Raw genomic sequence first — 27588 nt, 5'->3', positions numbered from 1 at the left:
CCATGCCTCCCTCCAAAACTTTGCTCCTCAAAGACTCTGTAGGAAATGCATTTCCATCATGCAAATATCTTGGGTGCGTTCACTAAATAATGCGTTTTGCAAGTGGATTTTTGCTATTCTTACACAGTTAAAATCCAGTTACAAAATACATTATTTAGTGTAGTATGAATGCCGCTCACCCCCCTTCTAACTAACAGAAAGAGTATATTGGCTTTGCATAATACCTCGTGTTCCTTAATAAGTCCTTTGGTTTTCCCAGCATTGAGCAGTTTCTTCTCTTTAGTTAATTGTTTGTTGAGCTTCGAAAAAATCTTACTCAATTTCTGTTTCTCAATTTCCATTTTTAATTGGATGTATGACACAATCTCACGGCGAACCGCCTGCAAAAATACACAAAGGATGCACAGTGTCATGGGTCATTTCAGAGGGAGAGGAGTTCTGTGTAGCCAGCTCTGAAGCAGCAAGAAGCCAGCAGAAGCCAACAAGCGAGAAGAGGAGCTACAAGCTTGTCAGAGTTCACAGCCAACAGTTGGTGCAGAGCCACCAGCACATTCCAGCCATCTTCCAACGGAGGAAACCCAGGGGGTCATTACCAGCCCTCCAGTTTCACCCGCACCCTTTGAGCGCTGGAGCCGAAGGCTCAAAATGGAGCTCCATGAGAGAAGACATAGAGCATGTCTCCTGGCCCGACATCAGCTGCTTGCTGATATTGAGAAGCTGCAGGGTTACTCCCACACAGTTGGCTGCAAGTAAGACAGTCAAGGGAGATTGTTGGATGTGGAAGCAACAAGTCACCACCTGGTGGACTCTGTGACTTCAGCTCCTGATTCAGCTTCACTCCAGTGGCCTTTTGACTGGCTTGGGACTTGGATATCGGATCTGCTTGCTCTTGCATATGATCTTGGACTGTTAGATCTCAACTTCTGGACCATATTCTGGACTTTGCTCTTTGGGAAGTGACCTTCTGGACTGAATTGCGACTCTGGCTTTGGACACCTACTCAGCTTGCACCTAGACATGGTCACTGAATAAAATGGTAGTTTAAGGGCTTCTACAAACTAGGCGATTGCCTAGGGCACCGGCCTTCTGGGGGCCCCAAATTGGGTGCTCCCCATGTGACTTGGTGACATTAGTGCAGTGGGGGGCGCCAGAAGTTAGCCTTACATAGGTGCCAGGCAGTCTAAGCTGCAGTCTTGTGAGCAAAAATTCTACTTTGTGAGCTACTGGCATTCAAGTTGTGAGCTACTGCATAAATTAGTGTGCTCTGGGGTCATCCTTCCTGAGCTAAGTCAAAAATGTGTGAGCTGGAGGCTAAAAATCTGGGAGCTAGCTCACACTAACTCAGCTTAGAGGGAACACTGATGGTGACTGAGGGGGAACCTCCACAATCAGAGGCACTAATCCTCTAAATCCCAGAGCTAGGCCACACTAGGGAAAGTTGCAGCCTCTATGGGCTGTTGTTGGCCCTTCAGGCAAATCAACTGGCACCTGTGTGAGAAGAAGAAGATATTGGATTTATATCCCGCCCTCCACTCCGAAGAGTCTCAGAGCGGCTCACAATCTCCTTTACCTTCCTCCCCCACAACAGACACCCTGTGAGGTGGGTGGGGCTGAGAGGGCTCTCCCAGAAGCTGCCCTTTCAAGGACAACCTCTGCCAGGGCTATGGCTGACCCAAGGCCATTCCAGCAGGTGCAAGTGGAGGAGTGGGGAATCAAACCCGGTTCTCCCAGATAAGAGTCCGCACACTTAACCACTACACCAAACTGGCTCTCAGGATGCTGGACTAGATGGACCACTGGTCGGATCCGGCAGAGCTCTTATTATGTCCTTACATTTCATACCTTTCTTCCAAGAAACCCAAGGCAGCATTTTAGCTACACAACAGCCTTGCAAGGCAGGTAAAGTCAAGCAACCATAACTTGCCCATAACCACCCGGTGAGTTCCACAACAAAGCAAGGATTTGAACTCAGCTCTCTGTGGCCCAAGACAAAATCTTCTATCCATTATACTGCACTGCCTCTCCAAAAAGATGCCTTGGAACATCAAATTAAATGAGAAAATAGTCAAGAGGCCGAGAGCTGATTAAAATGCCACTCAAATCGCCCTGGTACATTTTCTCACCTCCCATCTCTCACAAACATCTTTGCTCCTTTCTTCCACCGCCGCCTTTTCAGGAGCAGGCGAGACATCTTTCCATTGTTCTGCTGCTTTCAAAAACTTGCCAAGTATTTTGGCATCCAAGATGCTAAAAGCTTCCTGAAAGAAAACGGAATAAAATTAAAGGATCTTACTTTGAGACACAATGCATCACCTAAAATTAGAAGAGCGCCCAAAATATAAAGGGGTTGTTTTCTGCACTGCTCCCATGAAGAAAGGTGCAGACCTGCTAGGTTACAATAGCAGAGGAAGAGATTTTCAAGGTTTAGTTTGAAACCCTTACCAGAGGTGAAATGCCTTCTCCCCTCCAGCACTAAACTAGATCCCCTTCTGTTGCCATCTTCTGGCAGCAAGTGAAGACTTTTTTGTTTCATCTGTCATAAATGATCCCTCCTTAGACAGCCATTTTGGTGCAATGGTTAGGTGCGTGGACTCTTATCTGGGAGAACCAGGTTTAATTTCCCCACTCCTCCAACTGCAGCTGATAGAATGACCTTGGGTCAGCTATAGCTCTCGTAGGTGTTGTCCTTGAAAGGGCAGCTGCTGTAAGAGCTCTCTCAGCCCCACCTACCTCACAGGGTGTCTGTTGTGGGGGGGGGAGGTAATGAGATTGTGACTGCTCTGAGATTCAGAGCATAGGGAAGGATATAAATCCAATATCATCATCTTCTTCTTCCTAATCAATGTTTTTATGTCTTGTATGCAGGGCTTTTTTTATAGCAGGAACTCCTTTGCATATTAGGCCACACACCTCTGATGTAGCCAATCCTCCTGTAATAAGAGCCCTGTAAGCTCTTGGAGGATTGGCTGCATCAGGGGGGCGTAGCCTAAAATGCAAAGCAGTTTCTGCTATTAAAAAAAGCCCTGCTTGTATGTATTTTTACTCTTTGTTTGGGGCCAGGGTATATGAAGGGCCGTCCCCTCCATACAATCCTGCCTAGGAATTAAGATTGCAGAGAGATGCCCTCTTAACTGTCCCACCAATTAAAGGTGCTCATTTGGGAAGTACACAAGGGAGGATCTTTTCTGTGGCAGCCCCACCATTATGGAACAAACTCCCCAGGGAGGTGCTTCTGCCCCCCCCCTCTTGATTTCCAGGAGGCAGTTGCAGACAGTTCCGTTTAGGACTTATTTGATTGAGTTAGCATTTGTTATTGGCAGTCCAAAACTGGCATTTTTAAATTGTGACTTTTGATGAGTTTTGCAATTGTTATTTTTATTTGTGTTTGCTACATTGTGTTTGTTATAACGTTTTATTTATATTGACCTCTGCCAGGGAGAAGGTGGCTAGTAATTGTTTTAAGCAAACTATGTCACTCGCCACCATCGATTTCTTTATGGTTTGATAATATCCAGAGATTTTTTTTTTGCTATGGAAAAGATATTGTACCATAATCAATATAGAGGAATTGTTGAGTGTCATTCTGACTTTCCAGAGATTTGGTGCCCCTTGTTAAATTATATGATTGTAATGCAGTCCTAAACTGGCATTTTTAAATTGTGACTTATGATGGGTTTTATAATTGTTATTTTTATTGTGTTTGTTATAATTTTTTATTTATTTATTTATTTTATTTTTACGACTTCTATCCCGCCCTTCCCAACAAGTGGCTCAGGGCGGCTTACAACACAGGAATCGAACATAAATAGATGTTAAGCATAGAGCATTTAAATTTAAACATTAAACCATTTAAAACATAAAACCATTTAAACATTTAAAACAATTAAAACATTGGAGGCGGCAAACATCCAGTATAACTACGTTCAGTTTCTTATACCAGCTAGTCATAGGCCAGCCGGAAGAGGGTTGTCTTACAGGCCCTGTGGAACTGGGCGATGTGCAAGCCATCCTGAGTTCCACCATGGAGAAAGGTGGCTAACAACCGTTTTAAATAAACTAGGTTTGGTATGAATTTAAATGTTTTAAATAAACAAACTATATTTTGCATGTATTTTAACTCTGTTTTTTAACTATGTTCTTTGTTTTAGTGATGTGTGTTTGGAAGGGGGGGTTGATTTTAATGCCTTTCAATGTGCTTTTATCATGTATGTTTTTATTGTTAGCTTGCCTTCCAATCTTTACTTCATATATATTTACTCTGCCTCTCGACACCACATTCCCAAGGAGACAAACAATAAAACGACAGCAATAATTAAAGGCATCCCAAAGCTTTGAGGCTGTATCGTGTGGTCCATTGGAGCAACAATCTTTCCTGCATTCCCCTCCGTGAAACATTCCTTCTCTGGCCCCAGAAAATTTGGTTCCCAGGCTTGTAGGACATACACGGGTCATGAGGGAGATCAGGGCTTTTTTTGTAGCAGGAACTCCTTTGCATATTAGGCTACGCCCCCCTGATGTAGCCAATCCTTTAAGAGCTTACAGGGTTCTTCTTACAGAGCCTACTGTAAGCTCCAGGAAGATTGGCTACATCGGGGGGGGGGGCCTAATATGCAAAAGAGTTCCTTCTACAAAAGATAAGCCCTGTGGGAGATGCTCTGAGGAAGGGAAAGGAGCAAAGTTACTCTTTCCTCCCTCATCCATCACTGCAGTTTTGCTAATGGAAGAAGAAGAAGAGTGACTTTGGTCTTCTTTCCCCTTCACGCCTAAGATCCCTGACTTCAAGAATTTCAGCAATTCAAGAATCAACCTTCCAGGTGTCAGATGGGATTGCTTGAGAGGAAGATGTGGAAAAGATCCATCACCCTGACAGATCATTGGATCCAATTCTGACACATGTTCTTTGGCTCTAGGAGACACTAAGACATTTAAGAGGCAGACTCTTATTTCAGCCTTAAGGGTTACACATGACCACATCATCTAATTATTGCTACTCTTTTAAAAAATACTAAGTACCACCACTGTGAAATTTCCAGGCACCATGGCAACCTAGTTTCTGGAATTTGTCAAGCCCTGTATTAACTACATAAGAACAATCTACAGACAAGGATGAAAAAAGCTGCATATCTCTCCTGCAAAAAGCCCATGAGAAGGGAACTATGTTCACTGGGTGGCTAACACCTAAAAGAACAGGCGCTATGTCATAGGAAAGCTGTTCCATAGAAAGGGGTGCCACCACAGAGAAAGCCTTTTCCTTGGAAGCCACTGGTAGCTTACTTCCGAAGAGAGATGTACACAGCAGGACCAGTGTTCCCTCTAAGCTGAGTTAGCGTGAGCTAGCTCACAGATTTTTAGCCTCCCACTCACACATTTTTGTCTTAGCTCAGGAAGGATGACCTCAGAGGACACGAATTTATGCAGTAGCTCACAACTTTTAATGCCAGAAACTCACAACTTTAATGCCAGTTGTGAGGAAAAGCCCCCTACTTTTCATGCATGTGGACATCGTGATCGCCAGTGTGGTTGCCAGGGTGCCTGGAGATTTGACTCTCACACATCTGCTCTAAGAAGTGGACTTTGCTTACACTTTCTAAGGCTTATGTGGCAGCTTTGCATTCTACATCTCTGAAGAGTGGTAGCCAGAACTACAGACATGCTCCAGCTGCTCCTTGTGTGCCCAGTCTTGGCCACTGCAGTGGAAGAAGCCACCATGTTTCCAGCCTGGCTCCATGGACCTAGAGCTAACAACAGCAGAATCCAGCTTGCTTTCCTGACCCAAGCTTACCCTGCCAGGCTGAACTCATTCCTTCTTAGTGGGAAAGTCACACGTACACACCCTGAGCCTGCAAGCAACCCATCTGTTTTAAGAATGGATTAATAGCTCAACTGTTGATCCTAATTGCTCAGCAATACCAGAACAATAAAATCTTGCCCAGCAGAAGATGAGATAAGAGGTAGGACATCTCCTGTCTTCATCAAGTCTTTTGTCTAACTTGGGTGGTACCTAGGCCAGCATTTGATTACCTATTGTCACCCTCCTAGTTAATCCCATTTAAACTTAAGTATCCAGTCATTCCCATTCTTACCCCAGTCTAATACCTTGGGGCCAACCCAGGCAACATTGCAGCTTGGAAATTTCCAGGTTCACTGGACTAAGGTGAAGTTCATTGGCCAAAGCAGGCATCCAATTAGGTGTCAGTAAGGAATGTCCAGCCTTCTTGAACCTCCCATCTCTCCTCCCTTGGACCTCCCAGTCCCTAAGGGTCTGAGGAAGCCTATTTAACCTCTGACCCAACTCCACTCATGTGTGCTTCTATTCAGCAACCCACCTTCCGCTGTCTAGATCCATCCCCAATTCTGGCCACAGTGTTGGGTCCATTTCCCCTGTCCTCTTATGTCGCCATTGGAAACCTTCCCTGAAGACTACGATGGTAAATATTACCCTGTCTGTTTATCCATATATGTTCCCCTATTGATCTATCTATATTTCCTAGACCTGTGTGAATGTGTGAGTGTTTTGTATTTTTACCTTGTATGAAAGAAATATTATTCTAAATAAATTACAATTGATTTTTACTAAATTAGAGTCTCTTATTGAGCATTGACTCTCTGAACGGTTGAGCCTGGTATACAATTGATAACAAAGATTCCTTTTTAGGGCCAGCTGTCTCTCAATCTAATTCCCCAATCTCATTTTGAGAGCAGTTTCCCTAACAGAAATTGGTGGAGAAAGCTTGGGCATTATCCTGTTTGTAGGAACACACGCGAGTCGACACGCGTGTCTTCATACAGACAGACGTAAGGTTGCACCGTTCAGAAAGTCTTGCTAGCGAGGCTATTGTGTGAGTGATTGAGTGAATGAGTTCTGTGTGAACGGCTCTAGCGAGCATCTCTGTATTTGTGGGTTGGGCTGCCCCCATTTCTATCATTCAACTGGACTTCTCAGCCGCACCTAGGAGGCCAGACCCCTCGCAAGAGGACTGAGCCCGATAGAACGCAAGGGGGAAGTCCCGTGAAGTCTGGCCGCCGTCCCGAGGCCTTCTAAACGCGTCTATCGTGGGAGGGAATGTCAGGACAGGCTAGGATTGTTTAAGACCTGGAAAGAGCGCCCTTCCCTTCTCCCTTTTCTTTAGAGCTTAGTGCACACACGCACACACACTACATACACACTCAGACACTTACACACACACACCCAAGTCCTTACACGAGTCTAGGCCAAGGCTAGTCTAAGGCACCCGACAGTCAAGAAGGCAGGCGGGTCGTAGGACCGCTGCAATCTGACTGCCGGGCAACTTTTCTTTCTAAGGCCGAGACGCGATCGTTGGGTCGGCTCGTTGCCTAAAATTTCGCCCGAGACGCGATCGTTGGGTCGGCTCGTGGCTCCCTTTTCTGGCCGAGACGCAATCATAGGATTGGCTCGCTGCCCAAAACTGTGCCCGAGACGCGATCGTTGGGTCGGCTCGTGGCTCCCTTTTCTGGCCGAGACGCAATCATAGGATTGGCTCGCTGCCCAAAACTGCGCCCGAGACGCGATCGTTGGGTCGGCTCGTGGCTCCCTTTTCTGGCCGAGACGCAATCATAGGATTGGCTCGCTGCCCAAAACTGCGCCCGAGACGCGATCGTTGGGTCGGCTCGTGGCTCCCTTTTTTGGCCGAGACGCAATCATAGGATTGGCTCGCTGCCCAAAACTGCGCCCGAGACGCGATCGTTGGGTCGGCTCGTGGCTCCCTTTTCTGGCCGAGACGCAATCATAGGATTGGCTCGCTGCCCCCTAAACCCAAGCCGAAGCGCAATCAGAGATTGGCAGTAGGCAAAGCAAAAAAAGGGAACATAAGTAAAGTTGCCAGCCCAGGTGTAAAATAGCACATAGGAGCCAGGAAGCATCTGGAAATATGCTGCTAGTTCTTTCACTTGGCTGTGCCTTTAAGAGAATTTAGTGGAAGGAGCAAGAAGCTCTCCTTTAGGGTTAAAAATTTGTCCCGGGTCTGAGGAGATAGGCAATCTTCCCAGCCGAAAAATTTCCCTTTTGCTTAGGGCCAACAGAGGAAAAGCTCAGGCTCTGAGACTTTTAAAACTTTTGATTTGTTTGGAGGCAGAGGCTAGAGAAAAGCCCCTCCTGAGGAGCTCAACAATGTGTGCAAGGCCATAAGCCCATGCCACAAACATTTGTTAGTGTTGCAGAGAACTAAGGAAGGTCCTGCAACTCTCTCCTTTACTTGTGAGACACACAGAGGTGTCCTGCAAGTTCTTTGCTCCCCAATAAGCAGGAAAAGTGCCAGGGAAGGCTCCTGCATCAGTTAATTTTGGTGGCCTGTGGTTAGGCACCTAATAGTGCAGGAAAACCAGCCCTGCAAGTAAAGTTAGAACTTTGAAAAGAACTAAATTGTAAGATATGGAAATCCTTGCCCAGAAGGAAGAGATCCCCAAATTGGAAAAGTGGTTGGTAAAGAAGGGAGATAATCCCTGGAAAAAGGGACTCTTTAACCAAGGCTCTGATCCCCTCCAATCTCTCAGAGACATTTTTGAGGAGGGTTGCAGCAATAAAACAATTAGCACCGGCAAGAGAGATCTTTTTGCCACATGGGGCTTGTTTGAAGCCTTGCGGGATAGCTCAACCTTGATTAAACAACTCAAGGAACAGCTAACCCAGAAGGATCAGCAGATAGAGGAAAAGGAACAAGAATTGGAGGCAAGCCTTAAGAGACATGCAGAGGTGCTGGGGGATGAGTTCCGGAGGCATACAGCGGAAAAGGAACTCTTACTCCAGTCCCATGCAGCAGAGATAGATACAATTTGGCAAAACCATGAGGCAGAGAAAGCAGAATTGTGCAGGAGACACGCTGCAGAGGTAAATAGACTGGCGGCGGAAAACAATTGCTTGGACCTCGACTGGCAACATGCAAGTCGAACCATAGAGGAGATTAAGGCAGAGAAACACACCTTAAACTTAGTGCATCAAGACACCATGTCCGCTCTAAGAAAGGCCCAAATGCAGGTAGCCACATTGGAAAAAGAGATGGAGCAAACTAAAGCCCAAAATAATAAATTACAGAGTGTCATAGAGTACATTTCAGAGAAAAACCGAAAGGCTAGAGAAGCAGCCAACCATGATTTGTGCCAAAGAAAAATAGCAGCTTTAAAAAAGAAATTAGAGATTAAAAAGACATTGATAGCAACTGTGTCGGCCTCTGCTCTCTGTGACTTCTCCTCAGACGAAGAGAGTGAGGACGAGGCAGTTGGGAAGTTCAGAGCAGAACAGCCAGCCCCAGTCCGTCCTGTGGTCACTAAAAAGACCACAGCCAGAAAACAGAATGAAGCTGAATCTGTAAAAGTAGTGAAGGAAACCAGATCTTGGGGAGCAGAGGACATTAAAATGACTGCTAGCTTCCTTGGCCCCTATAACATAGACACCTCAGTGTTGTGGATGGCCAGCGCTAGAATTCACTACAAAGAAGCCTCCTTAACTGAATTAAACCATGTGCTGAGATTATGCGCCTCAGGCCCTGAACTAGACAAAGTAAGAAATGTAATGTATCGCCTGAACCTGTCTAATGCCACCATCTTAGAATGGATGGCTGAGGTACTATTTGCCACCTGGGATGGAGAGGATATAAAAGATCTCTACCATCAGACCTTACAAGGTCATGATGAGCGTCCAGTGAGCTATCTAATAAGGAAGAAATTCCTAGCAGAAGCAGCTAAGGTAGTATCACCCAAAGACAATGGGGAACCAGATTATGAGAATCAAAATTTCATATCCGATGTGATCAGAGGTCTCAATATACCCACCTTGAGGTGCTATGGCATAACAGCCCTGGTAAACACCACCTGGAAAGATCTAGAGGCTAATCTTGACAGAGTTGGCAATTTTATGGAAAGAGAGAGTAGAATGAAAGCTGACTATGCAAAAAGGGAAATAGTTCATGAAGACTACACAGCTAGATTAAGTGCGCATGAGAAGGAGATAGCAAATTTAACCCACTCTCTCCATGAGGTCAAATGGAGACTGGAGAATGCTTTAAAGCATGCCCAGGTCTCTGAACAAAGAGTTGCTGTTTTAGAAACACAGTTCACTCAGGCACAATATAATCAAGAGCAGGGTGGGCATGGAAAAGAGAGCCAGAACTGGAAGTTCCAAAACAATGGCCTTGGTTCCAGCTCTTCTTGCCATCCCCAGCTTGCCCCAAAGGTTCCCCTTCACAAGCAGGCTTATGCTCCTAGGCAGACGCAGTCAGCCTCTGGGCAACCCTGGCCTCAGCGGACCCCTCGAGACAAAGTCAGAATGGCAGCTTGGTCCCAGCTTAGAGCCACTGGAGCAGACATGAAGCAATTTGATAAGCAGCCCACACATGTGCTACTTGCTGCACTTTCAGAAGCCATGAAGTCACCAGGGCACATGGCTCCCAATGCCACAGGGTTTGCAGAAAATGGAGGTAGCTTCCCCAAAGCTACTGCTTTGGAAAATTTCCCTAATAAGGAAAGGGTAGGGAAACTTACAAATCCTACTCATGAAAAGGATTTAGAAATCCAAAAGCTTGCTGAGAAAAATCAGGAACTTCAGCAAAGGTTAGAAGCTAGGAAAGAAAAGGAAACTGCCAGTCTCCTTCAAAATGTTCTGGAGTCTTGCAGGGCCACAGAGAGGAGACTAGAAATTCTGGAAGTGCAGGATAAAAGGAAATATGGCGGGGCAAACCCAGCTGTGCAGCCCCAGACTTCTTTCCCCCATGAAAATGAGAAAACAGTCCCTGTTTCAGTTCTCTTACCCCAGAATCATGAAGGAAATGTGGTCTCTGAGCCTATGCAGAGTTCCACAATCATGGCACAAGGTATTCCTTTTTGCAAGGACTTGCTCCAGACACTCCTACATGAGCAAGCCTCAGCCCTTTACGCCAGAAATTTTCTGTCTTTAGCTCATCCCATTTGGGGAATTTGAAAGCCAGAATTCTGTGGAACTTCAGAGAATGGTAGTCCCACATGGGCAGGCAAGGTTCCTTTGTCTCTGAACCTCCCCCCCACCCAAAGGAAAATCTAACATCTAGATTTGAATGTCTCTTAAAACAGAGAGATCTGGCTTTATTAGGTTTAAAGGTAACAAGGGCGCCTTTTCCCTTGACTAGATAAGAAAACATACAAGCAATGACTTGGACTACAATTAGACCAGGCCATTTCTCCAGGTGAGGCCTGGAGATCTCCTGGAATCCCAGCAAGGGTTCCAGCCTGCAGAGTTAGTTTTCTCTGCAGGGTAATGGGAGCTTGATGTAGTATGTATTTAGTTTAACCCTTTAAAAAAAAATGCCAGCATCAAGTACCTGAGAAAGAGAGACTGAACTAGTTTTTGTTAAATCAAAGCTTTCAGAGCAAAATGTAAGAAACTGCCTGTTTAACTTTCAAATTGTCTGAATGAAAATCTGTGAAACTCCCAAGTTCACCTTTCTCTCTCTCTTGCTTATAAAGTCAGAAAATATTTATTTCCTCAGTTCTATGAATTCTAAATGGTATAGCCTCTGAGCTTGTACAGAGTGCCTGCAGATTGGCCCAAATAGAACTGGCTAAAGTATTGCAAATGCTCAGCACTCCCGCCATCAGGAAGAAATGCTAATTGTTCTCCCTCTTGCTCAATGGAAATCTGTAGCAGTAAAGATCTGATAAGTAACTAAGGCAAAGGAATAGAATTTTAAATGCATTGCCCTGAGAAATTAAATTTTTGTTTATCTCAGGTCTCCTTAAGGTACAAGCAACTCAGTGTCTTTGAGAGAGAGAGAGCCCCATTGTCTTATAAGAAGTGTTGCCTCTCCTTCTCAAAGGTCACAGTAACAAGACAGCTAACCTCAAATGGGCAAGTTTGTAATTTAAAGCTGAAAGTACAGGAAGTGGAACCTCCAGCTGCAGGAGCAGCAACAACTAATGTAGTACTGATTGGCAAATCTCATGCAGACCCTCTTGAAATAAACTCAGCCAAATTCAGCTTGAGTCAAGGAAACTGGGAAAAGAGTTACAATTTTGAGCCCCACCCAGGCAGAAAGCTCATTATTTTCCTCTTCTTCACCTTTCTTTGTAAAAACTTATCAGGGTCAGATAAGAGAGTACTGGCCAAATCCATTGTGTCTGTTTTTAGCCTTTTGTTAAGCTAAACTTCATCCAAGAGGGAAGGAATTTTTGGTTTGTCTGTTAAAACCCTCCCCGCCTTCTTCATCTAGGGGGGGTGGAAATACAGTTGAGGTATTTTTGTGCTATTTTGAATTCTCATCTTCTGATTTTGGGTCTAAAAAGATATAATTTCAAAAGTTTTCATTACCAAACCTTTTTTTTTTATATTGCAGTCTCTCACAGAGACAGCCTCTTCCCAGCCAGAGAAATACCTGGATGGAAGATGTGCATACTGCTTTGTTTTTTGTAAGGTTGCCTGTCTCCAGGTGGGACCTGGAGGTCTCTCCCAAAATCATAGCCTTTTCCCCAGTGCGGTGAGGCTAGCGCCTCTGGAGGAAGTAAGTGTCCAAGGAAATGGACTGCATGCCTTGTGATTTCCAAATTTGACCCAAAATTTCAGGAATCTCCAGCCTGGAGCTGGCATCCCAAAGCTCTACTTACAGCCAATCCTTCTCTGCTAGAGAAAATCCTCTGCCTGTAAACTGCCCTAATACTAGGAGTTCTCCTAGATTAGAAGCTTTCTTTCTGTTATTTTTGCTGTACCTTTTAGGTCTTAAAATATTTTTTCTAGTGACTGGTACCAATCTCTCCTATACTTAGATTTCATAGCTTTAATTTTAAGGGAAACACTTTTAGGAAATGGCTCCTCAAAGTCTATTGGGCATTCCCAGTGATTTGTAGTAAAAGGAAAATGCTTTGCAATCTATAGGCCCTTTGCTAAACATTAGAGCTAAGAAAACTTTATCTCACAAATTTTGGTTCCTACAAGAAGTGTAGGACATCTGTACACTTCCTTGGGGTAAAATTACCCTCTCCCTGTGCTTTTTCTCTCTTAAGCCTCAAGAACTAATACTCTGGTTGTTGGCAGAATTCCTGAAAGTTCTTGGTTTCCATTAGAAATCTGGATTCCTCAAATGTGCTTCAACTATTGATATCTTCATTTGCTCTCTGAATGTCATTTATAGCTATGTTCCATCTATGATCAATCTTCCCTTTTAGTTATTTGGTGAATCTTGAGTTTTAATTGTAGTTTAATCCAGTCTGCCTGTGGAAAGAGGTATCCACATGTTCTTAAGAGGCCCCAACTTGTGGGCTCAGTATCTTTGTTTGGTCTTAAGTAATAGAATGACCAATGGATGGTTCTGCCTCCACCTATATCTTGTTAGAACTAGACTCTTTCTGAGTGAAAACCCTTTTCTATTTTCCATGTTCTCAAGGAAATGAGCAATAACCTGTTAGATTCTTAATGTAGATTCCTCAGGGTTCATTTCTGATCATGATTTTCTTCTTGCTACTAAATGTCCTTTTGTGTTATTTCTGCATCTATAACCAGTTGGCTGAGCCTATTAATGCTCCCCAATTCAAGTCTTGTTGTATCATGTTCAAATGTTGGTCTACTTGGTATTCCTGACAGCATGTTGCCTTCCAGCAGCACATTCTTTGCACTCTGTGTATGCACAGAGGAAAATCGTCCTCTGGCACAAGCCTTAAACCTGGAGCATTGTGCCATCATCCTAGTTTTGCCTTTTACTCCATAAAAGGTTTCTTCTTAAAGGGATATGCTTTCATGCCTCAAGTCTTTTTTTTGACTTGTTCTTGCAACAACTCAGCATTTTCTCTTGGTACTACAGATGCCCTGCCCCCATCTTTTCTCTTTTTATGAATTGCTTAATTTGTTTGTCAAGGTGAATTAACCATAATTTGATTTCTAGGATGTTGTAACTGTTTTGTTAAGTTTGTTCATCTTTTCTTTCAACATAGATGTGCAGGGAATCTGGACCTGCAAATCAAATCTAATGCATGATCAGTAATTCTAAGAGTTGTTGATAGTCCTGTTAAGAATTGTTTTATGTATGTGTAACCATTATGTTGCTTTTCAGAATTCTTGTGTTGTTAACTTTTTGTTGAAATCTGTGCTCACATGTGAGATCGTTTTAGCTGAACTAGCCCAGAGAAAAACTGGATTTAGTGGGACCTGATCAGCTCACTTATGTCCAGGTTTTAATTTCTCTGCTCTAGCTCACCTGCCATTTTGGGTATGATCCCTCTCATATAAAGCTAGCTAGCATTGTTCTATTGAGGCCTCAGTTTTTGTTTTTGAAGTTTTTATATTGTTTTGACAATTTATTATATTCCAAAGCTATAGCAAAGGTTTTCTTTTGTCTCTTCTTTATGGAACTATTTTCATCATATGGGGGACGCCCCAAACTATGGTCATTTTCCTGGATTGTGCACAATGTTTTATTTTAAGTTTTATGTTGCAACAAAGAATATTTTGGGTTGTGTTTTCTGAATTGTGTATGTTACTTTCCTTCCTTGACAAGGAAAAAGCCTCCTAAAGTCCTGAATGCTTAGTGTAATAGGCAAACTGGCCCAATGCAGGCCCCTAACATGACATATGTAAGCTTGTGACGTAAAAGCTCACTGGTCACCATACGCTGGACAGGAGGACACTTCACTAATAGCTTTTTAAGACTCCTTTCTTCATGGTTGAATGTATGCATTTTTGATCTGCTTTCACTGCTCCCTACAATGGTACAGAATCATCTCCATGTTGTCATGTGTGAATGTTTTTGGTTCCTTTTTGGTTCTTTCCTCAAAGCCCACTGTTGCTCTATGGACCATCAGTGATACAGGCAGAAAAGCACCATTGCCAATTCCATGATGGGTTACAGGGAGAATTCCCTTTTAGCAACAATAAAGACAGATTTCGCTGGGTGCTAGGGGGGGTGGGAAGACTCTTTAGTTCACCCTCCACTAGGACTTTCACATACCCAATAGGTACCTGGAAGAAGATCCTCTTCAAACCCCAGTATAAGAAGCTTATCAAGGGGGGGAGAAGAAGAAAAGAAGACTCAAGATTAAGATATGGATTCACTTGTAACCATGAACTCTAATGTACCTGTGTGTTTTCCTAATCAATTATTGTCATGATTGTGTGTGATTTATAGATCAATTCTTGTTATTTATCTGGTTTAAATGGCAGTAATGATTTTATGAACTCAACTTTTATTTCAATGATTGTAACCCTGTGTTTTAATACTGTATGCCCTACAACGTTGCCAATGCCTGTTATCCCTGCATCGTAGTATTCAAAGGAAGGAACCTTTGGCCTATTGGAATATTTTTCCAAATTGATTTTTGAGTAGTTTAGATAGTGGCTCCAACCTTTTTAGATAGACGGTACACCCCGGTAGACAATTGAAGCTACGTGGACTCGCCGCCTGTCAACTACAGATATGGACATTGTGTTATTGCAAGACCTCGCCACCAGATGGTGACATAGGTCTTGAGGGGGGGAACTGTGAGGAAAAGCCCCCTACTTTTCATGCATGTGGACATCGTGATCGCCAGTGTGGTTGCCAGGGTGCCTGGAGATTTGACTCTCACACATCTGCTCTAAGAAGTGGACTTTGCTTACACTTTCTAAGGCTTATGTGGCAGCTTTGCATTCTACATCTCTGAAGAGTGGTAGCCAGAACTACAGACATGCTCCAGCTGCTCCTTGTGTGCCCAGTCTTGGCCACTGCAGTGGAAGAAGCCACCATGTTTCCAGCCTGGCTCCATGGACCTAGAGCTAACAACAGCAGAATCCAGCTTGCTTTCCTGACCCAAGCTTACCCTGCCAGGCTGAACTCATTCCTTCTTAGTGGGAAAGTCACACGTACACACCCTGAGCCTGCAAGCAACCCATCTGTTTTAAGAATGGATTAATAGCTCAACTGTTGATCCTAATTGCTCAGCAATACCAGAACAATAAAATCTTGCCCAGCAGAAGATGAGATAAGAGGTAGGACATCTCCTGTCTTCATCAAGTCTTTTGTCTAACTTGGGTGGTACCTAGGCCAGCATTTGATTACCTATTGTCACCCTCCTAGTTAATCCCATTTAAACTTAAGTATCCAGTCATTCCCATTCTTACCCCAGTCTAATACCTTGGGGCCAACCCAGGCAACATTGCAGCTTGGAAATTTCCAGGTTCACTGGACTAAGGTGAAGTTCATTGGCCAAAGCAGGCATCCAATTAGGTGTCAGTAAGGAATGTCCAGCCTTCTTGAACCTCCCATCTCTCCTCCCTTGGACCTCCCAGTCCCTAAGGGTCTGAGGAAGCCTATTTAACCTCTGACCCAACTCCACTCATGTGTGCTTCTATTCAGCAACCCACCTTCCGCTGTCTAGATCCATCCCCAATTCTGGCCACAGTGTTGGGTCCATTTCCCCTGTCCTCTTATGTCGCCATTGGAAACCTTCCCTGAAGACTACGATGGTAAATATTACCCTGTCTGTTTATCCATATATGTTCCCCTATTGATCTATCTATATTTCCTAGACCTGTGTGAATGTGTGAGTGTTTTGTATTTTTACCTTGTATGAAAGAAATATTATTCTAAATAAATTACAATTGATTTTTACTAAATTAGAGTCTCTTATTGAGCATTGACTCTCTGAACGGTTGAGCCTGGTATACAATTGATAACAAAGATTCCTTTTTAGGGTCAGCTGTCTCTCAATCTAATTCCCCAATCTCATTTTGAGAGCAGTTTCCCTAACACAGTAGCTCACAAAGTAGAATTTTTGCTCACAAGATTCTGCAGCTTAGAGGGAACATTCAGCAGGACCTAGCATGATGATCTTAGCTGCTGGGCAGGTTCTTTAGAGGCCAGGTAGACCTCAATGACAGAGGGCCAAACTATGCTTTATAAGAGACACAGAGCTGGTACCATTCTGTATGTCTTCGCTCATCCTTTACTGTCACACGCAAGATTGAAAACTGAATGATGTGATTAAATTACAGAAATGAAAGGGGACCTTTAGACCAGGGGTGTCAAATGTGTGGCCCATAGGCCAGATCAGGCCCCCGGAGGGCTCCTATCAGGCACACGAACAAGTCTGCTTCCTTCTCCCTCTCTCTTTCTTCCTTCTGCATCACAGCTTGCTCTGCCTGCCAGGATTTCTCAATCGCACAGGAGCTACAGAGCAAATCCTGTATTTTCTCCATTGGCTGAGGCTCCTCTCTGAGGGAGGAAGAACTTGCTTTGATACTGACCAGAATATTGCAAGAGGGCTAATACATTAAGTATGTTTTATTTTAGGTTTTTTTTAAAAAAAAATCTTTAATTACTTTTGTCTGCGTCCTTTATGAAGTTTACACCTCCGCTACCTGGTGTTACATTTCATGACACACATGGCCTCATTTATGTTAGATCCGGCCCTCATAACAGATGAGTTTGACACCCCTGTTCTAGGCCATCTAGTCCAATCCCCTGCTAAAAATTGGAGCATCCCCTTTACAGCAACAGAGAACAAAGTCTTTGCCTACTTCCACGAGGCAGCCCATCAGGTACTTCAAAGAGGGTGATTATTTCCCCACCCCTCCTCTCCAAACTTATCACACCCAAGACTTTTAGTGTCAAGTATTCTACTGCATTGCTTAAGTGCTCACACAACCCTGGTTCCCTTTGCTTCCCGTTACTGACAGCTGCGCAGCTATTTTCTGTGGTGAATTTTGCAGCAACGGTTTGACTCACTTCATATTTTGACGCTTGTCCCTTGGAGCTCATCTTCTGGCCAAGCAGCTGCATTGCTTTTAAAACCGATGCTTCGAGCTCCTTCTGAGCCTCTTCGAAATTTAGCTTGATTTCCTGTTCAGATAAGGAGGTTTCGTGGGTGGGCATACCGGCACGAGGACTGCCAGGGAGGCTCTACGATCCGAAAGGGGGGAAAAAACAGAAGCAGAAAAGATGCCTTTTATTTGCAGTGCGTTCTGAGGTCAACTTAATTGTCTTTGCGAATAATTAAATTCACTGCCTTAAGTGTGATGTGGTTGTTAAAGCAAGGGTCTCCAAACCTTTTTAATCCTGTGGGCTCCTTCGAAACTCTGACACAGGGTGGTGAGCAGGAGTAGAATTCTAGCAGGAGCTCCTTTGCATATTAGGCCACACACCTCTGATTCAGCCAATCCTCCAAGAGCTTACAGGGTTCTTAAAAAAGGGCCTACTGTAAGCTCCAGGAGGATTGGCTACATCAGGGGTGTGTGGCCTAGTATGCAAAGGAGCTCCTGCTAGAATTCCACCCCCGGTGGTGGGTATGACTACAAAATGGCTGCCACAGCAGGTGGAGCCAATCACAAGACGGCTATCAGAAAGAGGCAGAGCCAGCCCCAAAATGCCTGCCACAGGAGGAGGGGCCAACCATGAAATCCCTGTCATAGGAGGCGGGACCAACCCAAAATGCTTGTCCCAGGAGGCGGGGTCAACCACAAAATGTTAGGGAATGAGGCTATGCATAACTATAATAGTAACTGGTTCATAGCCATGTTGGTCTGAAGCTGCAGAACAAAGTGTGAGTCCAGTGGCACCTTTAAGACCAACAAACTTTACTTCTGGGTATAAGCTTTTGTGCATGCACGTGGCTTGCTTATATCTACGTAAGTGCCATCAAATTGCAACTAACAGCAACTTCAGCAAGGGGCTTTCAAGGCAAGTGAGAAACCAAGGTGGTTAGCCACTGGCTTCCTCCGCAGAGCCTTTCTTGGTGGTCCCCCAAGTACCGACTCTGCTTAGCCATTGAGATCTAACATTATAAGGCTATACTATGCTGCTTTCCCTTCTGTCAGGCTTGCTTAGTGGGCAGGTATAATCCTGTTCCCCCTCTGCTGCTCTGCATAGTCCCTAAACATAATGGAAGTTCAATAAGCCAGCCCAATGAGTGGCAGTATTCTATTCTATTGCAAGAGCAAGGTCCTACACTCTAAATCAGGAGTGTCAAACATGCGGCCCAGGGGCCAAATAAGGCCCCCGGAGGGCTCCTATCAGACCCCCGAGCAATTGGCATCATCTACTTCATTCTGCCTCTCTTTTGCTTCCTTCTGCATCACAGCTTGCTTTGTCAGGCTTGCTCAATCGCACAGCAGAGCTACTGAGCCGAGCCTCTCTTCCTTCTGTTGGCTGAGGCTCCTCCCCCTCCTGGTCCCCTGGCGAAGGAAGGAAAGAGCCTTAAGCTTCCTTTGCCCAGTTCCCTGGATTGCATGGGAGAGATACAAAGAAAGCACCATTAAGACCAACAAGTGCTAATGTTTTAAGGGTGTTTTATTTTAAGTTTTTTAAAAAAATCTTTGTGTTTGTGTCTTTTATAAAGCTTATACCTCTGCTACCTGGCATCACATTTTATGGCACACGTGGCCTGGCCCAACAAGGTCTCATTTATGTCAGATCCGGCCCTCATAACAAATGAGTTTGACACCCCTGCTCTAAATATTTCCAGTAGACCAGAGTGCTGATAAATGTGTAAAAGGTAAAGGTAAAGGTAGTTCCCTGTGCAAGCACCAGTCATTTCTGACTCTGGGGTGATGTCGCACCACAACATTTTCATGGAAGACTTTTTACAGGGTGGTTTGCCACTGCCTTCCCCTCAGCAAGCTGGGTACCGTATTTTTCGGATCATAAGGTGCTCCGGACCCTAGGACGCACCTTCCTCCTGGGGGGCGATCCGCTGCCTCCGCCTCCGATCCCGGCACTTCCCCCGCACCTGCCTGCCTGGCTCCAGCTTCTTCCAGCAAGCGCTGGGATCGCTTCACGCTGCCCCCACCGCAAACCCAGCACTTTGCGAGCGCTGCTGCGGAAAGGGCAGCGTGCTTCCTCCGTGCCTGTCTGCCTGGCTCCAGCTCTGACACTTACAGCAAGCGCCAGGATCGCTCCCTCCGCCCTCCAATCCCAGCGCTTGCTTTAAGCATCAGAGCTGGAGCCAGGCAGGCAGGCACGGAGGAAGCACGCCGCCCCCTTCACTGCCGGTGCTCACGAAGCGCTGGGTTTGTGGAGGGGGCGGATGCTTCCTCCGTTCCTGTCTGCCTGGCTCCAGCTCTGATGCTTAAAGCAAGCGCTGGGATCAGAGGGTGGAGGGAGCGATCCTGGCGCTTGCTGTAAGCGTCAGAGCTGCCCTCTCCGCAGCCGGCGCATGCGAAGCGCTGGGTTTGCGGTGGGGGCAGCGTGGAGCGATCCCAGCGCTTGCTGGAATAAGCTAGAGCCAGGCAGGCAGGCACGAGGGAAGCACGGGATCAGAGGCGGAGGCAACGGATCGCCCCCCCCCAGAGGAAGGTACCTTCGCTCCATAAGACGCACACACTTTTCCCCCCACTTTTTTGGGGGGGGGAAAGTGCATCTTATGGTCCGAAAAATACGGTACTCATTTTACCGACCTCGGAAGGATGGAAGGTTGAGTCAACCTTGGGCCGGCTACCTGAACCCAGCTTCCGCCGAGATCGAACTCAGGTTGTGAGTAGAGAGCTCCGACTGCAGTACTGCAGCTTTATCACTCTGCGCCACGGGGCTCTTTCTAAATAAATGTGTATAGTAAATGTGTATAGTAAGGTAAATCCTTCACCTCAGCACTCTCAAAGGCCATATTCAGAGCTTCAGTAGGAGAATCCACGCCTCTCAGCAATCGCATTTCCTGTAAAACATTAAACGATGTAAAAAAAAAACCCTTCCAAATGTACCACTCATTCATCGGCCTGCTAGTCTGATTCGTGAGCACCATCCAAAAACCTATTCGCATATTTGAGTCTATTTATTTCTTCATCAAGACAATGGCTTTCTCTTCCATTACAGGCTGCTGCTTGTTTCAGACCAACCATAGTTCTTTTTAAAAAAAACTAAACTTATTTATAAAGAGGTGAGTAACACATAGACATCAAAATTAACAAATATTAATATGCATAATTATATTTTCAGTTTTATATATTCCTATATAGTAATCTTATCATCTATAGTGTGAACTATTAACATAGGTAAAACTAAATAATTGCTAAGTGAAATATAATTAGTCGTTTGGTAAGCTTATGTAATTAGAACTGAACTGTTTATAGATTAAAATACAACATTTCTTGAATATATGGTGATGTAATAGCAATATCATTATTTGCCACGTGCTGTATCAAGAGAAACCATAGTTCTATAAATTTAGAGTTATAATTGCTAGGTTCAGCCTCTTTTAACTATCTGTTAATTTCACCATCATAAAATATTCTGCTATCTTATTATACCATAAATCTGTCATAGGCTTGTCTTATCTTTCCATTTACTAGCTATTGTGCTTTTTTCCCTTTGCTAATAAAAATATAATAAGATGTTTTGTTGAATTATTTATTGTTATTAATCCCAGAACCTATGTCTCAGGTCTAAAAGGTAATTGACAGCCAATGATTTTTCCAATACAGAAAACTATTTTTGAAGTAACTGGGCAACTCCACCAGCAATGAGCGAAGTCACCAACCACAGTTCTTCATTATGTCTAAACTGGAAAACTACAGTTTGTGCTCACCCTCTGAAGAAGAACAGATATCACCTTCAGAACCTGATTTCAGAACGTGGTTTAGAAGGCAAGTGCAAACCCTTAGCTTGCTGTCTTCAGCTGTGACAGCAAACTATGGTTTGATTGAGCAAGGAAGTACAAATTTGATCCGGCTACGGCTTGGCGGAAAGGAAACGCCACTGGGAAGCTGGCCCTTTTTGTTGTTTTGGGTTGATTTTGGACTTAGCAGGTTGAGTTAGTAGTATATTAGGGTTGCCAATCCCCAGGTGGGGGCAGGGGATCCCCTGGTTTGGAGGCCCTCCCCCCGCTTCAGGGTCGTCAGAAAGCGGGAGGAAGGGAGGGAAATGTCTGCTGGGAACTCTGTTATTCCCTATGGAGATTTATTCCCATAGAAAATCATAATTGATCCGCGGGTATCTGGGGCTCTGGGGGGGCTGTTTTTTGGGGTAGAGGCACCAATTTTTCAGTATAGCATCTAGTGCCTCTCCCCAAAATACCCACCAAGTTTCATAAAGATTGGACCGGGGGGTCCAATTCTATGAGCCCCAAAAGAAGGTGCCCTTATCCTTCATTATTTCCTATGGAAGGAAGGCATTGAAAAGGTGTGCCGTCCCTTTAAATGTGAGGGCCAGAACTCCCTTTGGAGTTCAATTATGCTTGTCACAGCCTTGATCTTGGCTCCACCCCTAATGTCTCCTGGCTCCGCCCCCAAAGTCCCCAGAAAGTTCTTGAATTGGACTTGGCAACCCTATAGTATATCCACCCTGTCTTTGCCATAATGCTTGAACATGCAAACCAATACACAGGAGGAAGGGGATATTGGTACCGATTTTGTTGTTGTTGTTTAATCAATTGCAAAAAGCTAGTGCAGAAATCCTTCAGGAAATAAATTAAATAAAATAAAGGCAAGGCAACTTACAAACTGTGTCTTCTTTATAAGCTTTGCCCATCTTCCATTCAACTTTTTGAGTTCCCCAGAAAGTGCTGACCCCACCTCCTCATTACTGGCTTCAATCAAAAAGTTTCCAGCTTCGTTTAAAGAGCCGTGCCGGGAGTTCCAGGCCGCCAGGATCTCTGTGGGAATCTAGAAGGCAATATTAGAAGAGTTCTTTATTTATTCGTTTGTTTGTTTCTAGTAGGCTTATATTCCGCCCTTTCCCATTACGGGCTCAGGGTGGATCACAACGTAAATGGAACAATTAAAAAAAATACAATAAAAATCAAAATAATAGAATAATATAACCAAATAAGGTGCATCACAGGTGGGAAGGGCACATTTCACAAAATACAGTGGATTTTGGCCCAAGAAGAAGTGATGTTCTTAATAATAAGATTCAGTACCACAACAAGGCTGTAAAATATGATGTCACAAGGGAGGCCAACTGAAAGAATAGTTGCTGGAATAGTTGTTCTGTAAAGAGTAACACAAGCCTAGCAACTAAAAAAGCAAGGCAAACATACCTTTCTAGGATGTGATTTCCGCGTCTCTTCCAGCCAAGCTTTTAGCAAGTGGACGTTCTCTGTATAGATGGCCCATGATGATAAAATCTTTTGCAGAGTTGCGTTCACATTATAAATGTATTCTTTGCACGTGGAAATTTTCAGTTCTATCATCTTAAAAAGCTTGACTGTATCCTGAGGAACAGCACCTAGAAAGTTAATATTTAATATTTTAAAAAATTGGGGACCCTTGTTTCAACCACACTTATGGCACTGGACATAATTAAGAAAGGATTTCTTTGCTTCCTGCCTACTTCTTACTGCAGGTCTACATAACTTTTGGCAAGTCCCATCAGATCTTTTTAGCGCTGCCAAGCTGCTGGGTGGGGATGGGTTTTCCCCAACCCAGCAGTCCGCATTGGACCGGCAAGAGGATCCCCTTCTGACATCACTAGCACAATGACGTCACTTGCAAGTGACATCATCATACTGGTGATATCGCACGCTGGCCGCTCTAGGAACTTACAGAAAAACTCTTTGGTTTTCCTAGATGCTTTAACAATTTGGGAGGGAAACTCTATGGTACCAAAATCTTCTCAACATCCCCGGGCCCAAGGAAGTGCGTCTCAAGACAACTAGAGACAGGGCCTTTTCCACAATGGCCCCTGTGTGGTGGAACCAGCTACCGGAAGAGGTGAGGGCCCTGCGGGATCTTACTCAGTTCCGCAGGGCCTGTAAGACGACCCTCTTCCGGTTAGCCTACGCCTGACTGGATAAATGTAGCTTCCTAGATTTCTGTGATTACTGTATAGTTTTAATGTTAAAAATTTTAAGATTTTTAGGTTTTTAAATGCTTGATTTTAAATGTAATAACTTTGTTCCGATTTTATTGTTTTTTTGTTGTAAGCCGCCCTGAGCCACTTGTGGGAAGGACGGGATATAAATTACGTAATAATAATAATAATAATAATAATAATAATAATAATAATAAAATTGCTAGAGTGTCAGGGAAACCATAGCGTTTTCCCCGGAAGCTCCTAGAGTGACCGGAGCGCGACGTCGCTTGCGCAATGACTTCACTTGCGAGTGACGTCATTGTGCCATGCACACTATGCACATGAGAAAAAAGTCCCACACCAGAGGCCGCAGGAGACTTGATAACTCTAAGTATTTTATGTAGAATGGCCCAGAGCCCCGTTTTTTCAGGCCTGCCCAAGTTCTGCTTCTGACTAAGTGGCATTCCTTTTCCTTTCTTTCTTTTTTTCTTTTTTGTCTGAATAAATTTTCAGTGAGCCCTGGAGTGGCAGGATACAACTCAGGGAGCTGAGCAAGCCCTGCCTGATGCCCAAGACAGAGCTCGAACTGTAGTCTCTGGTATTTCTAGTTAAATTACAACACGTGTGTGTAAATTTGTATCTACCAATGCAAATTAGCAATATGTAAATTCTGTCTTCTTTATTGATGACTCATTCACTCCCCCCACCTCCCCAATATGGAGATGGCAACCCTACAGGAATTATGGCCCTTCTGTAACTCGAGACGGAAAAATAATTTAATTTAAAAATCAAATCAAATAAAAGAGCGGGGATTAGGGTTGCCAATCCCCAGGTGGGTTTGGCATCCAAAGTCAGATTCTTGGTAGGTAGGAAGGGAAGAGAAAAAGGCAATGCCTCCCTGAACAAACTGCTCACATAACTGTTTCAAGTTAATAATTAGATGGGATAAGACTTCTAAGAGATTGGTGCGAACAGTTTATTCACGGAGGCATTGCCTTTTTCTTCTCCAATCCTCAGGTAAAGGCAGGGGATCCCCTGGTTTGGAAGCCCTCCCGCCGCCTCAGGGTCATCAAAAAAACAGGGGGCAAGGAGGGAAATGGCTGCTGGGCACTCCGTTATTCCCTATGGGTGTCTGGGGCTCTGGGGTGGCTGTTTTTTGAGGTAGAGGCACCAGATTTGCAGCATAGCATTCAATGCCTCTCCTCAAAACACCCTCCAAGTTTCAAAAGGCTTGGACCAGGGGGTCCAATTCTGTGATCCCCAAAAGAAGGTGCCCCTATCCTTCATTATTTCCAATGGGGGGGAGGCATTTAAAAAGTGTGCGGTCCCTTTAAAAGTGATGGCCAGAACTCCCTTTGGAGTTCAATTGTCCTTGTCCCAACCTTGCTCCTGGCTCCACCCCCAAAGTCCCCAGATATTTCTTGAACTGAACCTAGCAACACTACTAGGGATCCTAAGGCAAAAGGGAAGTCACCATTTATTTGGGAACACTCCTACTGAAACCTCGCTGCCAATAGAAAACTATAATAATAATAATAATATTAATAATAATAACTTTTTATTTCTATCCCGCCCTCCCCGCCGGGGCAGGCTCAGGGCGGCTTACAACATAAAATACATTATACATCAGTTTACTTATAAAATCACAGTTAAAACAATTTACAATTATTAAAATTAACAATAGCAATATCAACATGGTACTAAGCGTTAGGTCTTCAGCAGAATTCAGTAATTAAAAGCATTTTCAATGGCACTTCCCGGTTTGTCATTGGTTGAAGGCTATTTTGAAGAGGTGGGTCTTACAGGCCCTACGGAATTGATCTAAGCATCGTAGGGCCCGCACCTCCTCCGGGAGTTGATTCCACAGGAATCAACTAGCACAGGAAGGCAAGAGAGGCGATAAAAGCTTGAAGATAAGCGCTGCTAACAAGCATGAGATTGAGAATATTCCCGAGAACAACTAACTGGGTTTGCCCAAGGCTCAGTGCAGGGGTGTCAAACATCTGGCCCAGGGGCCAAATCAGGCTCCCGGAGGGCTCCTATCAGGTCCCCGAGCAACTGGCTGTCATCTGAACATAAGAACATAAGAGAAGCCATGTTGGATCAGGCCAACGGCCCCATCCAGTCCAACACTCTGTGTCACACAGTGGCAAAAAATTTTATATATACACACACACTGTGTCTAATAGCTTCCTTCTGCTTCCTTCTCCTTCTCTCTTGCTTCCAGCTTGTTTTGCAAGGCTTGCTCAATCGTACAGGAGCTACACAGCAAAGCCTCTCTTTTCTCCATTGGCAGAGGCTCCTCTCTTGGGGAGGAAGGGGGGGAGGAAGAGCTTACTTTGCCCGGCTATCACAATCGCACACAGAGCCAAGCATTCTATTGGCTGAGGCTCCTCCCCCTCCTGGTCCCCTGGGGAAGGAAGAAAAGAGCCAGAGTTTCCTTTGTCCAGTTCCCTGGATCCCACAGGAGAGATACAAAGAAAGCACCTTTAAGACCAATGAGTGCTAATGTTTTAAGCATTTTTTAAAAAAAAAAATCTTTGTGTTTGTCTGTGTCCTTGATAAAGTTTATATCTCTGCTATCTAATCTTAAATAGGTACACACATGGCCCAGCCCAACAAGGTCTCATTTATGTCAGATCTGGCCCTCATAATAAATGGGTTTGACACCCCTGGCTCAGGGCAACTAAGCACCAGCACGTCTCACTAGAGAGAGAGAATTCTCGACAGCAGCCCCCTACTGGTGGAACCAACTGCCAGAGGAAGGGAGGGCCTTACGGGACCTTGCAGGGCCTGCAAGACCACTCTCTTCCGGTTGGCTTTTAACTGACGCTGAGCCTGTACTGTAGGAAAATTGAAGAAATACTGCCGCCATTGAAATTATACAACATCAAAGCGTCGGCATATGAAGTAGAAATGCCTTAACAAGACAGCAACTTGTAGACAGGACATGTTGATCTATCTGACAGGTAAAGATCACACAACTGGACATATGGCATCAGCCTGCGGGTGGTGCTTCAGTGACACAGCACGTCTGTGCCGATTGGGCAAAAGGACACATAACTCTGTATATAAGTCTGTGTTATACTTGCCAGTGTGTGCCATTGTAGTATCAGGTGTCCGGTGAAGCAGTTTGTCAGTAAGAACTATGACTGACTATAAGGACTAGGTATATATATTGTAAATCTGTACATCTGAATATCTGAATTTTAAGGAAGACTGTAGCATAGCAAGCTGACAATTGTGTTTATTTTATTGTGTAAATTATTAATGTATTTTAATTTTTGTTTTTATTGTTAGCATTTTGTGTTGTGCGCCGCCCTGAGCCCACTTCGGTGGGGTAGGGTGGGATATAAAAGGAAAGGAAAGGAAAGGAAAGGAAAGGAAAGGAAAGGAAAGGAAAGGAAAGGAAAGGAAAGGAAAGGAAAGGAAAGGAAGGAAAGGAAAGGGAAGGAAGGAAGAAAGAAAGAAAGAAAGAAAGGAAGAAAGGAAGAAAGAAAGGAAGAAAGGAAGGAAGAAAGAAAGAAAGAAAGAAAGAAAGAAAGAAAGAAAGAAAGAAAGAAAGAAAGAAAGAAAGAAAGAAAGAAAGAAAGAAAGAAAGAAGAAAGAGAGAGAGAGAAAGAGAGAGAGAGAAAGAGAGAGAAAGAGAGAGAAAGAGAGAAAGAGAGAAAGAGAGAAAGAGAGAAAGAGAGAAAGAGAGAAAGAAAGAAAGAAAGAAAGAAAGAAAGAAAGAAAGAAAGAAAGAAAGAAAGAAAGAAAGAAAGAAAGAAAGAAAGAAAGAAAGAAAGAAAGAAAGAAAGAAAGAAAGAAAAAAAAATTGTAAATAGAATCAACCTCTGCTGGTGTGTGTATACACCGCTTTGGAGCTACAACATCTACCCTGCTATAAAACTTCCATCACAAAGAGGCCAGCACCAAA

General features: G+C 44.3%; 1 protein-coding gene across 1 annotated transcript in view; it reads right to left on the bottom strand.

The window, feature by feature from the left end:
• The window catches only part of SYNE2 (spectrin repeat containing nuclear envelope protein 2), a 407300-nt gene that overhangs the window by 322360 nt on the left and 57352 nt on the right, over positions 1-27588 (bottom strand). Inside the window, exons 15-20 of the mRNA XM_060261546.1 lie at positions 22915-23102; positions 22373-22537; positions 20524-20592; positions 17673-17846; positions 2124-2258; positions 225-380 (exon numbers count right to left, since the gene is read on the bottom strand). Of these exons, the coding sequence (XP_060117529.1) occupies positions 225-380; positions 2124-2258; positions 17673-17846; positions 20524-20592; positions 22373-22537; positions 22915-23102 (887 nt within the window). The remainder of the gene's footprint in view (positions 1-224; positions 381-2123; positions 2259-17672; positions 17847-20523; positions 20593-22372; positions 22538-22914; positions 23103-27588) is intronic.

Source organism: Heteronotia binoei, chromosome 21 (genome assembly GCF_032191835.1).
Source record: "Heteronotia binoei isolate CCM8104 ecotype False Entrance Well chromosome 21, APGP_CSIRO_Hbin_v1, whole genome shotgun sequence".
Lineage (NCBI taxonomy): Eukaryota > Metazoa > Chordata > Lepidosauria > Squamata > Gekkonidae > Heteronotia > Heteronotia binoei.
Note: the sequence above shows the minus strand (reverse complement) of the source record. Positions and strands in the feature narration are given on the sequence as shown.